General features: G+C 40.0%; 1 protein-coding gene across 4 annotated transcripts in view; it reads right to left on the bottom strand.

Annotated features, from left to right (window-relative positions):
* Positions 1 to 15,833, bottom strand: part of lrch1 (leucine-rich repeats and calponin homology (CH) domain containing 1) — a 173,188-nt gene that overhangs the window by 36,942 nt on the left and 120,413 nt on the right. For 3 of the 4 annotated variants that reach the window (XM_060833363.1, XM_060833361.1, XM_060833364.1), the window contains exons 9-14: positions 11,065 to 11,174; positions 8,234 to 8,301; positions 7,284 to 7,370; positions 4,410 to 4,505; positions 2,859 to 2,907; positions 1,630 to 1,671 (exon numbers count right to left, since the gene is read on the bottom strand). In XM_060833363.1, coding sequence (XP_060689346.1) covers positions 1,630 to 1,671; positions 2,859 to 2,907; positions 4,410 to 4,505; positions 7,284 to 7,370; positions 8,234 to 8,301; positions 11,065 to 11,174 — 452 coding nt within the window. The remainder of the gene's footprint in view (positions 1 to 1,629; positions 1,672 to 2,858; positions 2,908 to 4,409; positions 4,506 to 7,283; positions 7,371 to 8,233; positions 8,302 to 11,064; positions 11,175 to 15,833) is intronic. The other variant, XM_060833362.1, reaches the window with a different exon arrangement.

Here is a 15,833-nt window from a genome sequence, read left to right as displayed (position 1 = left end):
GCTCTTCCCACCAAAATATTTCCCATTGCACTGGACTGCATCTGCCATCTCTCTGCCCACTCCACCAACTCGTCAACGCCTATCGGATTTCTGCACCGCTCTCCTTAGTTTACAATTCTCCTGGGTTTGGTGTCATCTGCAAATTTAGAAATGATCCCCCTGCACAGCAAGATCCAGATAATTAATTATATATATCAGGAAAAGCAAAGGAGCCGGTACACACACTACAAACCTCCCTCTGCCCCTGAAAAGTGATTGGGTCAATGGGCTGAGGAATAGCAAATAGAGTTTAATTTGGATAAACGCAATGTATTGTATTTTGGTAAAACAAACAAAGTCAGGGCTTATATAATTAAAAGGACCTTGGATACTGTTTTTGAACACAGACACCTAGGGTTCCCGGTCATAATGGTTTGAAATGTGCATCACAGGTAGACAGGGTGGGTAAGAAGGCATTTAACACATTTGCCTTCATTGCTTCGACCTCTGAGTAAATGAATTGGGACGTCATGTTGAGGTTGTACAGGACACTGGTGAGGCCTCTTCTGGAATACTCTGTCCAGTTCCAGTTGCCCTACTATAGGAAAGACATTATTAAGCTGGAAAGGGTTCAGAAAAGATTTACCAGGATGTTGCCAGGAATGGAGGGTTTGAATTATACAGAGAGTTTGAATAGGCTGCAGCATAGGAGGTTGAGGGGTAACCTTATAGAGGTTTCCAAAACCATGAGGGGTATAGATAAGGTGAATGGCAGGTACCTTTTTTCCTTAGGGTGGGGGATTTCAACATTAGGGGGCATATTTTTAAGGTGAGGAGAGACATTTAAAAAGGACATGAGAGGCAATTTTGTTTACACTCAGAGTGGTTTGTGTGTGGAATGAACCTCCAGAGGAAGCTGTGGTTGCAGATACAGTGAGAACATCTAAAAGATATTTGGATAAGTACATGAATAAAAAAATGTTTGGAGGGATACAGGCCAACGCAGGCAATGAGGCTACTTTAGTTTGGGACTATGGTCAGCATGGACTGGTCAGACCGAAGGGTCTGTTTCCGTGCTGTATGAACATATGACTCTATGCTTGCATCAAAGGGAGGGAAAGCGTGGTCATGTCACTGGCCCTAGTAAACAGCACTCTAGGTTATTCATCCAGATGGTGAAATCTGTATTCAGTAAAAAAAAATTGGAATATACCTAGCCTCATGTAACTACTATCGACTGTCATTAAAGCCCATCTGGTTAACCTGAGTCTGCTGTCCTTACTTAGTCTAATTTCAGACACACTCTCTGGACAATTAGGATCGGGCTATTAATGCTGTCTAGCCAGTGACGCTCACATCCCATGAATGAATTTTTAAAAATTCCCCTCGCCCTGTTAATCAAATTAAATTTGCAGTGTTAATAAATAGCAGAAAGATGTTAAGTGATAATATATTATTGTTGACAATTTTTAACCAATGGTCTTGTGAGGGTCACAAGTGATACTCTGAAGAGAAACGTTTGCACTGTAACATTTTGCATCTATTTTTGTACAGTGCTAGTATTTCCCTGCGACAAGTGTTAGTGATGCACAGAAACAGATGAATCAAAGTTAATGAGGTGAGGAATTGTTACGGAATAGAATGAATGACCTCAGATGAAGAATCCTCATCTACACAAAATGGAGCAAGAGCCTAAAAATAAGAACAAAAGAAAGCTGCTTTAGCATGAAAAGTAAAACCCACATTACAGTGCAATTATTTACAATGTAGATAAATTGGATTACAGTAGTGATAATAATTGCATGTTAATTCTTGCAAAATGCACTTTGAACATAAATACAATGAACTGTTTGAACACGTATTTTCAATGTTATCACTAAACCCCGTGCATCTACTGAAGCTAACGTCATTTTAATGATAAACTGCAAATTACATCCTGTTTCACTACCATCCCCTTACTAATGTTATCCTTTTCTGGAGCAATTTGCCACTTCTTAACTATGGTTCTAAAAACATTCTAAAGACAGTAAACCATTCAACCTCTCCAGCCTGTTCTAATACTCATGACTGATCTTAATCCCTTGATCTGCCTTTGTTCATGACCTCTTCTAGCCTTAAATGAACGAAAATATAACCAGTTGAAATTTTAACTGAACCCATAAACCTCCGGGTGAGAGTTAGAGGTTTCCCTTGCACTGCATGCAAGGAAAAACTTAATGATACCACTCTGAACAGCCTAATTGCTATTATAGGTGTATTGTCTCTTATTCCTTCACAATCCCACCACAGGAACTGGACTTTTCTCTACCATACTAACAAATCCTTTAATCACTCTGAAATCCCTCAATCTTTTGTACAAGGGAATACAAGCCTATTCTATACCGTCTTTCCTCTTAACCCTTTTCAGCTCTTCAACATCTAACGGATTATGAACAATTTTGATAGCAACTGCTAATGAACTATTCTCGGGAACAGATTCTGTCCTCACTGCCAGAACACAAGTGAGAGCTAGTTCTGAAGAAGGGTCACTATGTTAAATATTTTGTTTCCACAGATGCTGTCAGACCTGCTGCGTTTCTCCAGCAATCTCTATTTAAGGCAGAGCTGGTGTTTTTCTATTCAGTAACATTATCACAGTTGCAGCTTCTACAGCCATACTGAGACTCACTAGCTCAGCCCAAACCTGGCACCTTCCTACAACTACAGCTAAGCTTCGCACTGGAAAAACTGGCCAAGCCAGGAGAACATTATGAAAGTTTTGACTGCCATGTGTACTGTTAAATTACTTCAGTCCTGCCTGTCCTTTCCTCATTGATTCTGAATCTTAAAAACCCATGAACTCCTTCTGTGTGTCAATAGATATCCTTTTTTTTCCTCACCTGGTAACTGGAGAACTTTGATGAGGAATTGATCTTTGGTGCCTGCCCACTGGAACGAATGAATGAAACAGCACATTTAGCAATAACATTAGTCATGGCTTGTAATTTACTACCCAGATACACAATACAGAGAAGCAAAATGAGAGATTTTACCCTGGAAGAACCTTATAACAGCTAAAATCATTAAATTCCAGAGTTAATAATTCCGAAAGACATTGTATGATCTCATAACCCAATGTTTCTTAAAATAGTAGTCTAGTTTAAGTTTAAAATGAATTCAGGCAGATAAAATTTAAAACAAGCCACTGGTCTTAACTATTTTGATGCTCTCTTTATGTTCATAGAATCATATAATCCCGAGAGAGTCGAAGGGGTTCAGTGAACATAAGCAAGAAGGTTCAAGAGGTGTGCATCCAAGATGATATGCTGAGATATCATTTCTGCACATACTGCCACATTCAGCAAAATCTTAATAACTAAATGATCACTTCCAGAACAAAAAGCAGGCAAACGCAAGGGATTAATTCAACAGTTGAAAGTAAGTATTTAAAACGATAAACCCAGACATTCGCATACACAGGAAGATTTGTACAGAAACGGCCATGTGAAAAGATTAGTGCGATAACCTTATGATGCTGTGGGACAAACAGAAACGTTAGAGCCATGTACATCACTAATCTGAGAGAAAAAAAGAATATTCTGGAATGTGTTTTACTGGATCATTCTCAAAGACATAGTTTTGGTTTGGAGCAGAGATCAAAGTCCGCAGGAATATTGTTGGAATTGTGTAACGTTAATCACAGCTAACAAGATCTCCTGGACTAGTTTCAAACTGCGAAAGGAATCAAAAAGTAACTTGCCAGTTTGATTTTGCAATAGACCTAGGCCTTTTCATCTGCTTATCAGCTTCTTTCCTGAGATTTCACAGCTCTGGGCATGCTGGACAATGGCTGTTATCATGATAAATAAGGCACCATAACTGTGAGATGCAGGTGGGATGGACCAGGTCTCTTACTCTCTGCCATGATTTGGCACACAAAGTATCTGGATTGTTCTTTTAAACGAGTGAGTTCATTTTCTTTCCCTTCCACAATTCAAGCATTTGACGTGGTTTTATTTGCTTTGCAAGGGATCACATTGTTCTGGGATGCCCAATTTTTATGCTTTTTGTCAATAAGTGCCTAAACTACACAGACCAGGTTCCAGTTTCCATTGCTACTCTGTGCTGATTTCAGCCACTGGTGGTAGCACTAGTCACAGTTGGCTTCAATGCTCCAGAGAATATTGCCATTAGTGTTTCCATGTATTCTACACTGACCACCTAGTAAAAGTTTGAGTATGGTTGATGATGATAGGATCAGGGTCCAACTATAGTGTACCTGTGACAGTGTCATGGCAGAGTAGACTCAGTAAGACTATTTAGATTAACAAATGGAAACAGAGGGAGATACTAAACTTGGTGTGCAAACTTTTCACTGTGGAGGAAAAGCAAGCAACTCCAGGAGAGGGAGGAAAGGATGAAAATATACCAAAAATAAAGAAAAAACTTACTTTACTGCAGATGTTTTAAATTCTGAAGGGGTTGTTGTTTCCATCTGTAAACGATACAGATGCACTTCACTCATGTCCATACAATTCACATTGAATCTGAGTGACAAGGAAATTGAGAAACATTTTAATAAACGAGAAGTTGCTTTAGCTCATGGCAACAATTTATAGTATCAGCTCAGATTTTTTTCAATTAGATATTTATAAATATTCAATAACTTTACTGCAAATCTCTTCAACATATCACAAAATGAGGTGCTCCTCAGAGTACGAAGCTGGTCATTCAGTTAAAATTTACATGTGCTGAAAAATGTGTTGCTGGAAAAGCGCAGCAGGTCAGGCAGCTCCAAGGAGCAGGCGGATTGACATTTCGGGCATAGGACTCCTTCAGGAATGAGGAGAGTGTGTCAAGCAGGCTAAGATAAAAGGTAGGGAGGAAAAACTTGGGGGAGGGGCATTGGCAATGCGATAGCTGGAAGGAGGTTAAGGTGAGGGTGATAGGCTGGAGAGGGGGTGGGGGCGGAGAGGTCGGGAAGAAGATTGCAGGTCAAGAAGGCAGTGCTGAATCTGAGGGTTGGGACTGAGATAAGGTGAGGGGAGGGGAAATGAGGAAGCTGGAGAAATCTACATTCATCCCGTGTGGTTGGAGGGTTCCTAGGCGGAAGATGAGGCGCTCTTCCTCCAGGCGTCATGTTGCCATGGTCTGGCGATGGAGGAGGTCAAAGACCTGCATGTCCTTGGTGGAGTGGGAGAGGGAGTTAAAGTGTTCCGCCACGGGGTAGTTGGGTTGGTTGGTTGGTGCGGGTGTCCCAGAGGTGTTCTCTGAAACGTTCCGCAAGTAGGCAACCTGTCTCCCCAATGTAGAGGAGGCCACATCGGGTGCAGCAGATACAGTAAATGGTGTGTGTGGAGGTGCAGGTGAATTTGTGACAGATATGGAAGGATCCCTTGGGGCCTTGTAGGGAAGTGAGGGGGGGAGGTGTGGGCGCAAGTTTTGATTTCTTGCGGCTGCAGGGGACGGTGCCGGGAGTGGGCCAAATCATCTGCCTCCACACTGTGGGAGCTCTAATATCTATGCTTCTAATTGCCTTGGAGAAAGTAGCAGTAGGCGTCTTCTTGAACTGTTGCACATATTTCTTTTATGAACACCCAGGAATGTGATGGTGGTGTCTGGGACATTGTCTGTGAAGTGGGATTTCTTGATCACAACTCTGTCAAGCTGTTGCTTGTTTAGCCTGTGAGACAGCTCCCCCAAACTTGGAACTGGCCCCCAGGTCGTCTTAAGTTTGACCTTGCAAGTAGATACAAATGTTTTACTAAAAAAAAAGTATTTAAATTAAAAATTTTAAATTCAAAACAAAGGAGAAGTGGAAAGCAATATTAAGCTTTAGTTTTTCTAAGGCTATTTAAAGGAGAAGAGAAGTTGCTTCAACTGTTTTCCAAGGGTAAAAGGGATATTTTAAGCTGCCAAAAGAGTACAGTAAGTAGGTTTGTGAGGTAAATTGTTTGGAAATGTTTTCTTGGTTAATTTAAACATAATTTAGAGCCAGACGTAGTTTACAATTACAATAAATGACAAGCATCACTTGTAGAAAGAAATGGATGCAACGGATTTGTATGCTCTTTTGCATTATAATAACTGGAGGAACTGAGACTGCTAGTGAACAAATCTACTTTGCAAAAGATTAAAGGTAGAATACTAAGGTTTAGTAATGGTATAGGTTGTAAGGCCATAAAACATAGCAGAAATTAGACCATTTAGCCCATCGAGTCTGCTCCACCACTGATGGCTGATAAGTTTCTCAACCCCATTCTCCAGCTTTCACCCTGTAACCCTTGATACTCAAGAACCTATCTATTTCAGTCTTACATGTACTCAGTGACCTGGTCTCCACAGCCTTCTGTGGCAATGAATTCCATAGATTCACCACTCTCCAGCTAAGGATGTCTTTCCTCATCACACTACCAAAAGGTCTTCCCCTTACTCTAGAGTCTGTTTCCATGCTGTATGACACTGTGGTCCTATGAGTCTATGTGAGAAAAATCAGCAAATTAAAGAGATATTGAACACAGTAAATTGGGGAAAAAAAGCAGAGGAATAACACAGAAAATAATTGTCAAATTGTATTATTCAGTACTTGAAACTCCAGGATCTTAGGAAAAAATAAAGGAAAGCTTAGAGAATTGTAGAGACACAAGACACATAGGGAGTGAGGAGAAAATAAAAGTTGGTGGTAAGAAATTTCAGCATAAAACTTGAGAACATTTTGTGGTGAAAAATTTAAAAGTTACAGTTTGTCGACCAAGAGTTAAGATTAAATCTATAGTTGGGCATTAAGTAGTTTACTGCAGGTTAAGATTATAGATACAGACGGGCATTGATTAATCTCCTGGGGGAATTAGATTTATATAGAGATGATAATCCTCTCTCCAGTGGTTAAGACTACAGGTACAAGGAATGCGGCATTCAATAACACTTCAGAAGGTGGTGCTTGTAAATGAGAGACTAATGAAATAAAAATAAAGTAACACTGGAATTTATTGATAGGAATTGTAAATGCTGTGTTTTCAAATTAATCTTTGATCAATATTAAAATTCTCCAACTAAATTCTGGGTGAAGCAGGAGTAGTTAAACAAAATTGGCTTTAGCAATAACTGCAAGAGGTTAGGGGTAGACCCAATGAGCAGAAGATAAAAGGATTGCAATTAACAGGACAAAATCAGAAAAGATGAGCTACCAAATTAATGGAGGCAGGAGACATTCTTTGAACAAAATCAATCAAGTGAAAGCAACAGACTAATACAGAAAGTGGAAGCAATATCAGGTAGCACCAAGGAAAGGAAGATAAAACTCTCTGAGATATACAAAGCAGTACCTCTGCTGTTCCTGGATAGTGCTTTCTGGTAAACTTGAGCTTTCTATCGCCTCTGGTTCAGTGTCCAGATGCTGATCTGTGTTTCGTCTGCAACAGAATTGCAATATAAAAATGGAGAATGCCATTTATTGTTTACTGACATGAACTGAAGCTTATAATTCTTCACAAAGGGATCATTTCTTCATTCTATTGGAAAGAATTCACAGATTCTCCCTCTTTGAGCCACACCAATGATTAATGCAAGATTATAGTTCACGTTCTCCCATTTGCAGTAAGCAGCATTCTACATGGTTAGAATGGATTAGTCTAGTTCATTTTCACCAGAGTCTTCTGTGATTAGCTTCAAATACATATAAAGTATATATGGAAGAATAATAGTCAAAGTGCGCAAGTCACAGGAGTAACAAAATGCATATGAAACCACATATTAATTCAATTAATTATTTGTACCAAGAGAATATGGGGTGTATTATATTACAGAACTGGCGACAAAACTGATTATGAACATCAGGGCAAGCAGCATTAACAGGTCATGTCAGATGGTGAAAAATAGTAAATTAATAATTTTGGTTGGTTGGACCTGAACAATGGAGTCTCTCAGTTATGACCCAAGAAATCTGGTATAATTTTAATTAAATTTTACTGAACCCATTTTGTGGCCCTGATTTGATTGAGTTTTTATTTGAAGTGATGACTGAGAAGATAGAGGAAGGCAGAGCAGTAAACATTGTCTACATGAACTTTGGTAAGGCCTTCAACAAGGTTTTAAATGGTAGGCTGGTTAGTGAGGTTAGATCAAATGGGATCCAGGGAGAGCAAGTCAACTGGGTACACATTCAATTCCTAGAATCAGGAAAACTGACCCAAAATTAAGTGAGATGCTGGAAGAACCTGACACAGGAATCACATGCATTTACAGAGGCGTATTACTGAATATAAAAATTACGAACATATGCTCTAACGTCCAAGTTGCATCTTCCTCAATTCGCAGTGGTTCTTCAGACTCCATCACCCTTTCCTGTGTAAAAGTAATAAGTATCAGCAAAACAAAAATTCTGCTACATGTCCAAAGCCACAGCTACAACCATTCATAATTTTATACAGTGACATGCATCAAGCTGAACCGCACATAAAACCCTATAATCTTGGTTATCACTTAAGAATACCGACAAAATAAAGCATTTGATCAGTGGGAGACTCCTCCACAGAATTACAAACAGCAATTTTTGGAACAGATCTCAATAGAACAAATTAGTATAATTAAAATAATTTATATACAAAATATAAATGAGCGACTGTTTCCCTCATTATATTACAACAGTACTCTTTATATTTATGGAGCCAGTTTTAGCAAATATCATGGGGAAATTGTTTCCATTAATTGGGATACTCATACAATGATCCAGGCTGCTGTTTATAGTACAGGCAGACAACCCTTATCCGAAATCCCAAAATCCAAAAAGCTCCCAAGTCCGAAGATTGTTTTTGAGAGGTTTATTTCTCAGTAACGAGGTTGTTTGGCATGCAAACAGTTAACCCAAGTCCACACCCACTCGATGCGTGTCACTCAGATGTGACATGGGGGTGTGGCCCAGGACTGGCAGGCCTGAATTTTGTTTCAGGGCCCACTTTACTCACAGTAAGTCTGTTCTTCGCAAAGTTGTTTTTTAAATTTCACCATCAAACTGCCACTTATTTTGAAATTTGAAAAATTCTGAATTCCGAAAACCAGCTGGTCCCGAGCATTTTGGATAAAGGGTTGTGCATCTGTATTTGTGGGATACAACTCGGAGATAATACTTTGTCTTCTTTGCTACCAATTTTTATAAGTGGAGAGAAATATTAGAAGAGGAGAATACAAGACAGGCAAGAGAATGGGTTAATGTCACAATTATTACATATTGTAGGGGGCAGAGAGACTTCTGGACCATCCTGCAGAGAGATGTACAAAATACAGACAGCACCAACATGTTAAATGATCAGTCTACAATTTGGCTGATGGCAACTTAAAATTTCGACTGATGTTTAAAGGTTACTATTCAATTAAAAAAAAAATCATTTAAAAGTGACACCTTTAAGTAAAAGGCAGATGTCTGAGGATGAGACCTGGTCAACCTTGTGATTCAGCCATTATGGCATGGATTCCCATTAAGCTACTTTTGGGACATGTTGCCTGAAGTTTCTTGTGAAATTCAAAACAATTTGAGAACAGAGATTATAAATGTAAAGGATGTTCATTATTTCCACACTTGAGTTGGGCAGCTGAGTCTGGATTTGATTGTTGGAAGCAATGTGACATGAAAAGCATTGCTTCCCGAATGAACCACTGATTTAGTATTAGCTTCATTGTCTGCCACTTTGAAAATCAGTGGAAGCACTGAGTGTCCTAGTACATTAGTTGTTGAAAGTAAGCGTAAAGGTTCAGTGGATAATGAAGGTAGCAAATGGTATACTTGGTAGCAAAGTGAGAAGATTCAGTAAAGGAGCAGGGAAATTTGCAGCAATTATACAGGGTATTGGTGAGACCACACCTAGAGTACTGTGTGCAGTTTTGGTCTCCTTATCTGAGGAAGGATGTTCTAACTAAGGGGAGAATGCAACAAAGGTTTCCCAGACTGACTCCTGGGATGGCAGGGCTGATATACAAACGTGGACAACATCAATGAGGACTATATTCACTGATGTTTAGAAGAATGAGGGGAGATCTCACAGAAATCTCTGAAATACTAACAGGACCAGACAGGGTAAATGCAGGAAGGATGTTCTTGATGACCAGGAAGTCCAGAACCAATAGAAATAATCTAAGGATTTAGAGTAGGTCATTTCAGACTGAGATGGGGAGAAATTTCTTCACTTAGAGAATGATGAGCCCATGGAATTCCCAACCACAAAAAGCGGTTGAGGCCAAAACACTGAATGCCTTCAAGGAGCCATGTACAATCTACAGGCTAAAGGGACCAAAGGATGTGGGGAGAAAGCTGGAACAGGATACTAAATAATGGTGCTGTCTGGAAGGGCCAAATGGCATACTCTTGCTCCTATTTTCTACATTTCTATTATTATTTGTGACAGAAATTCTAAATTTTCCACTTGTTCCAGGTCTAGCTTTGCTGATGTTTGTTCATTCCTCATCAAGCTGTGGAACTGGACATTTTTCTCACTAGTCTGTTAATAAAGTTTGTTTACACAAAAGCCATACAGCAACATATTGTTTAGTGGTACATGAATATGGTGCTAATTTCAAATAGCTTCTTACCTCATTTTGAATTGAATTGAATTTGAATTGAATTTATTGGAACATGAATTAAAGCTTTGACTTGCACTGCAGCTGTTCATAATGGGACACATGAGCAAGCAGATTTTTTATTTCAGAATGCAGAGTTGATCAGATATCCATGCAAGTATCTGCACTTTATTTCAACGATTATTCTCTATCTGCAAATCAAGACTGAATCCGACACATTCCTTTGTCTCAAACTTGCCTCAATGTGATCCAACTGTGTTATTCAACAGAACTTGAGTGTGAAAAGAATTCAGAGATCAAGAGTTTAAATTTCAAAGACAATAAGTTCTCAGATGGTTACTGGGAGGCAATTAAAACCAATATCATTCTTTCAAAAGGTGACTTAATGCAACATGTACCTCTTTGGCCGATAAAGGGAACAATATGTAGATGCAGAGCTACTATCTAATGAATGTAGTGGGCATTAGCAAATACTATATAATACAAGGGCACTGGCATACAAGTATCTTCAGGAAACATTTTGCATTTATTACTTGCCTTTATGTAAGTCCTAAACTCAGAACTCAACCCATCATCCCTGCCAGACAACCGGTCTTTCACTTCTAGATTATTTTGCAGCAGCTCCTTCGATTCCTGATCAGGTTCCACTGAGGAAAAAGAATGAAACAAATATAGATATAAAAATATAGCTATCCTACTGTTGAAAGCATGCTGAAAGAAAATCCACGAATAGAAGCAATGTGACATGCAAAGTATTGCTTCCCAAATAAGTTATCAATTTAGTATTCATTTTAACAACTGTTATTGAAGAAATCAGTGGAAGTATTGGATGTCCTTGTAGACCAGTTGCTGAAAGTAAGCAGACAGGTTCAGCGAGTAGTGAAGAGGGTAAATGGCACTGTCACTGAAGAGGTGATTTTGATGAACTAAGTACGCTTTAAACCCAAGTACGGTACTTGGTGCTGAAGAAATAACCTTTTAATTATTTCAACACCAGTAGAATGGTCAGAGCTAATGCAACCAGCTGCTCATCATTAGTCAGAAATTTTGACATCTTAAGTGAAACAAGAAAACGTGGTACGTGTATTAAGTGCAAGCTTTATGCAATTAATTTAACCTATCACAGTTTTACTGGAATCAACTTTGTGGCTGGAATGGGGGAAGAGCAGATGATTGACAATGCCATAAGCCTTTTCTCAACTGTAAGAATTTCACCTTCACATTTCCAAAAGCACGATGGCGTTTCTTGTTTCAAATGTACCACTGCTCCCCTATGAAAATATTTCTGCTTCAGATGGTTCCATAATTGTGGCCCATTTGAAAGATGCACGTGATACCTTGGCTCAGGATAAGGAGCTGAAAATGTGTTGCTGGTTAAAGCGCAGCAGGTCAGGCAGCATCCAAGGAACAGAAAATTTGACGTTTCGGGCAAAAGCCCTTGCTACTAACGGCTCAACTTCAATACTGCCACGGAATGAAAATCCTGGAACTTCCTTTCCAGCAGCAGTGAATGTATCTGCACTAGACTCACTGCAGCAATTCAAAGTGATAGCGCATCACCATCTTCTCAAGGGCAATTAGAGATGGACAACAGGACAGACCTTGTCAATGAAACCCATGCACCAATTCGGAGGAGTAGGTCATACCACCCACAAGTCATGTCTGCTATTCAATAAGATCATGACTGAGCTGAACACTACTTTTAGTTCTCTCCCACCCACTACCCTTTGTTAATCAAGTATATAAAACGTGCTTAAAAATATTCAGCGACCCTACCTCCACCACACACTCAGGTAGAGACTACTACAGACTAATGACCCCTCAGAGAAAAATAAACTCTCATCTCCCTCTCAAAATGGGTGACCGCTTATCTTTAAACTCGGCTTTCCCACAGTATCTTTTATGTCAAGTCCCCTCAGGATCTTGGGTGTTTCAATAAGATCACCTCTCACTCTTCAAACTCCAATGAATACAGAACCAAGCTTCCCTCATTAGATAGTATCGCTGAGTGCAGGAATCAGTTTAATGAACCTTCTCCGCACTGCTTCTAATGTACAATGTCCTCTCTTGATGAAGGAAACCCAATCTGTACACTCTAAATGTGGTCTCATCAATACCCTGCACAACTGCAGAAAAACTTCGCCACCTTCACATTCCATTCTCTTTGCAATAAAAAACATCATTCCATTTACCTTTCTGATTACTAACTGTACATGTCACAAAAATGTTTTTAAAAATCCATGAACAAATGAAAGAACTAATTCGGTACAATCTAAGAGTCCACTGTGAAGAACTGGCATATATGAAACATCAGAGCCGAAGTGTCTAGGTATTATAATAGCCACGTCTACAAGACGAGTATATACCTCATAAAGCTTCATTAGATTTCTTTGAAGCAGTGTGCTATGTTTGTGGATAAAAGGGTGCCTTTTGTAGGCTGTAATTAGGTTTCCAGAAGGCATGTGATTAAAGGTTCCTGCTGAAAATAAAAGCTCATGATGTAGGGCAGGGTTCCCTAAAGTGGGGTCAGGACCCCAAGCGGGGTCAAGAGCGAAAATTTTGGGTCACAAGGTCTGAGGCTCCAATGAGAACTCTGCCCATGATATAACTGCTGTGCTCCAACTCTCTCAACTACCATCACCTCTCAAGCTTTGAAATGGGGTTGCAGTGGGAAAAGGTTTGGAAAGCACTGGTGTGGGAGAGGTGGGGTGACATATTATAATGGACAGAAGATTGACTGGCTGACAGAGATGATACATTATTAGTTTTTTTTGTCTGAGTGGCAGAGTGGAATCTCACAGAGGTCTGTGGCGAAGCCTCAAATCTTTTATAATTGACATCAATCATTCGGACAAGGGGAGCAAGGGAGTGTAGCCAAATTTGCAGACAACACAAAGGTACACTGGAGATTATGTTATGAAGAAGACATGCATTTGCAGAAAATTACAGTTAGAGTGAGTCGGCAAATATAAGACAGATGGATTGTAATATGGGAAAACATGAAGTTGCTCATTTAGACAGGAAGAATAAAAAGGTTGTGAATTACTGAAACAGAGAAGGACGAGCAGAGGAATTTAGGTGTCTCAGTGAATGAGCAACAAAATATTTATTATGCTTGTCCAGCACATAATAAAAAGGATGATATACTTTGGTTCAACAGGAATTAAACACAAAAATAATGATGCGATGCATCAGTTATACAGGGTATTGGTGATACCACAGTTCAAATGCAGTGTGCAGTTTTAGTCTCCTTACTTCAGAAGGGATGCAAGTGCATTGGCGATAGTTCAGACGAGGTTTACTAGATTGATACCGGGAATGAGTGGGTTGTTCCATGAGGATAGGTTGGACACACTGAGCTTGTTTCCACTGGAGTTTAGAAGGGTAAAGTGAACAAGATTCTGTCTTTACAAGGTGGATATAAAAGGGGTGTTTCCTCTTGTGGATGAGTCCAGAAATAGGGAGTAATGTACTCATACTATGCATATCCTCAATAGACAGAGATGAGAAGAATTATTTTCTTTCAAAGGGTTGTATGACTTTGGAACATTCTGTCACGGGTGGTGAAAGTGGGGTTGTTGAATACTTTTAAGACAGAAGTAGATAGATTCTTGTTAGTCAAGGAGATCAAGGCTATCAGAGAACTTGAAACACAAAAGAGGTCAGTCAGGAACATATTGAGTAGCAGGGCAGGTTCAAAGGGCTAAATGGTCTATTTCTGTTACTAATTCATATGTTCAGGATGTAATCGAAGTGAAACTAGTGGAGCACATTCTCTAACTTGAAGTGATGGACTCCTAATGAATCAATTTAAATTTAGATAAACCTGCCTATTAGTGCTTAGTTTCATAACTCGTGCCCTTTATATTATCCAAATCTTCTGACCAGTTTCATCATCATGACACCAGTGATCATTAGTAGAGTCATACAGTCATAGAGATGTACAGCATGGAAACAGACCCTTTGGTCCAACCTGTCCATGCTGATCAAATATCCCAACCCAATCTAGTCCCACCTGCCAGCACCCGGCCCATATCCCTCCAAACCCTTCCTATTCATATACCCATCCAAATGCCTCATAAATGTTGCAATTGTACCAGCCTCCACCACATCCTCTGGCAGCTCATTCCATACATGTACCACCCTCTGCGTGAAAAAGTTGCCCCTTAGGTCTTTTTTAAATCTTTCCCATCTCACTCTAAACCTATGCCCTCTAGTTCTGGACTCCCACACCCCAGGGAAAAGACTTTGTCCATTTATCCTATCCATGCCCCTCATAATTTTGTAAACCTCAATAAGGTCACCTCTCAGCCTCTGACACTCCAGGGAAAACAGCCCCAGCCTGTTCAGCCTCTCCCTATAGCTCATATTCTCCAACCCTGGCAACAACCTTCAAAGTCTTTTCTGAACCCTTTCAAGTTTCACAACATCTTTCCGATAGGAAGGAGACCAGATTGTATGCAATATTCCAACAGTGTCCTGTACAGCCGCAACATGACCTCCCAACTCCTGTACTCAATGCTCTGACCAATAAAGGAAAGCATATCAAACGCCTTCTTCATTATCCTATCTACCTGCGACTCCACTTTCAAGGAGCTATGAACCTGCACTCCAAGGTCTCTTTGTTCAGCAACACTCCCTAGGACCTTACCATTAAGTGTTTAAGTCCTGCTAAGATTTACTTTCCCACAATGCAGCACCTCACATTTATCTGAATTAAACTCCATCTGCCACTTCTCAGCCCATTGGCCCATCTGGTCCAGATCCTGTTGTAATCTGAGGTAACCCTCTTCGCCGCCCAGTACACCTACAATATTGGTGTCATCTGCAAACTTACTAACTGTACCTCTTATGCTCACATCCAAATCATTTATGTAAATGACAAAAAGTAGAGGACCCAGCACCGATCCTTGTGGCACTCCATTGGTCACAGGCCTCCAGACTGAAAAACAACCCTCCACCACCACTGTCTGTCTTCTACCTTTGAGCCAGTTCTGAATCCAAATGGCTAGTTCTCCCTGTATTCCATGAAATCTAATCTTGCTAATCAATCTCCCATGGGGAACCTTGTTAAACGCCTTACCTTAGATCACATACTAAGTTCAACCCTCATCCCACTCTGGCCTCACCAATGGTAGTAAGTCCATCTTTGGTGGTATTCTAGCTTAGTGGTTATGGTGCTGGACCAGCATTCCAGAGATTGCAAGTTCAACTCCAAGAAACCAATTATACTGAATGCAACTAATCTGTGGCATCAGAAAAGCCAGCCTAAACACTGCCAGATTCTTGCAAGAAACACAGTGGTT

The sequence above is a fragment of the Hemiscyllium ocellatum genome, chromosome 12 (genome assembly GCF_020745735.1).
Source record: "Hemiscyllium ocellatum isolate sHemOce1 chromosome 12, sHemOce1.pat.X.cur, whole genome shotgun sequence".
Classification (NCBI taxonomy): Eukaryota; Metazoa; Chordata; class Chondrichthyes; order Orectolobiformes; family Hemiscylliidae; genus Hemiscyllium; species Hemiscyllium ocellatum.
Note: the sequence above shows the minus strand (reverse complement) of the source record. Positions and strands in the feature narration are given on the sequence as shown.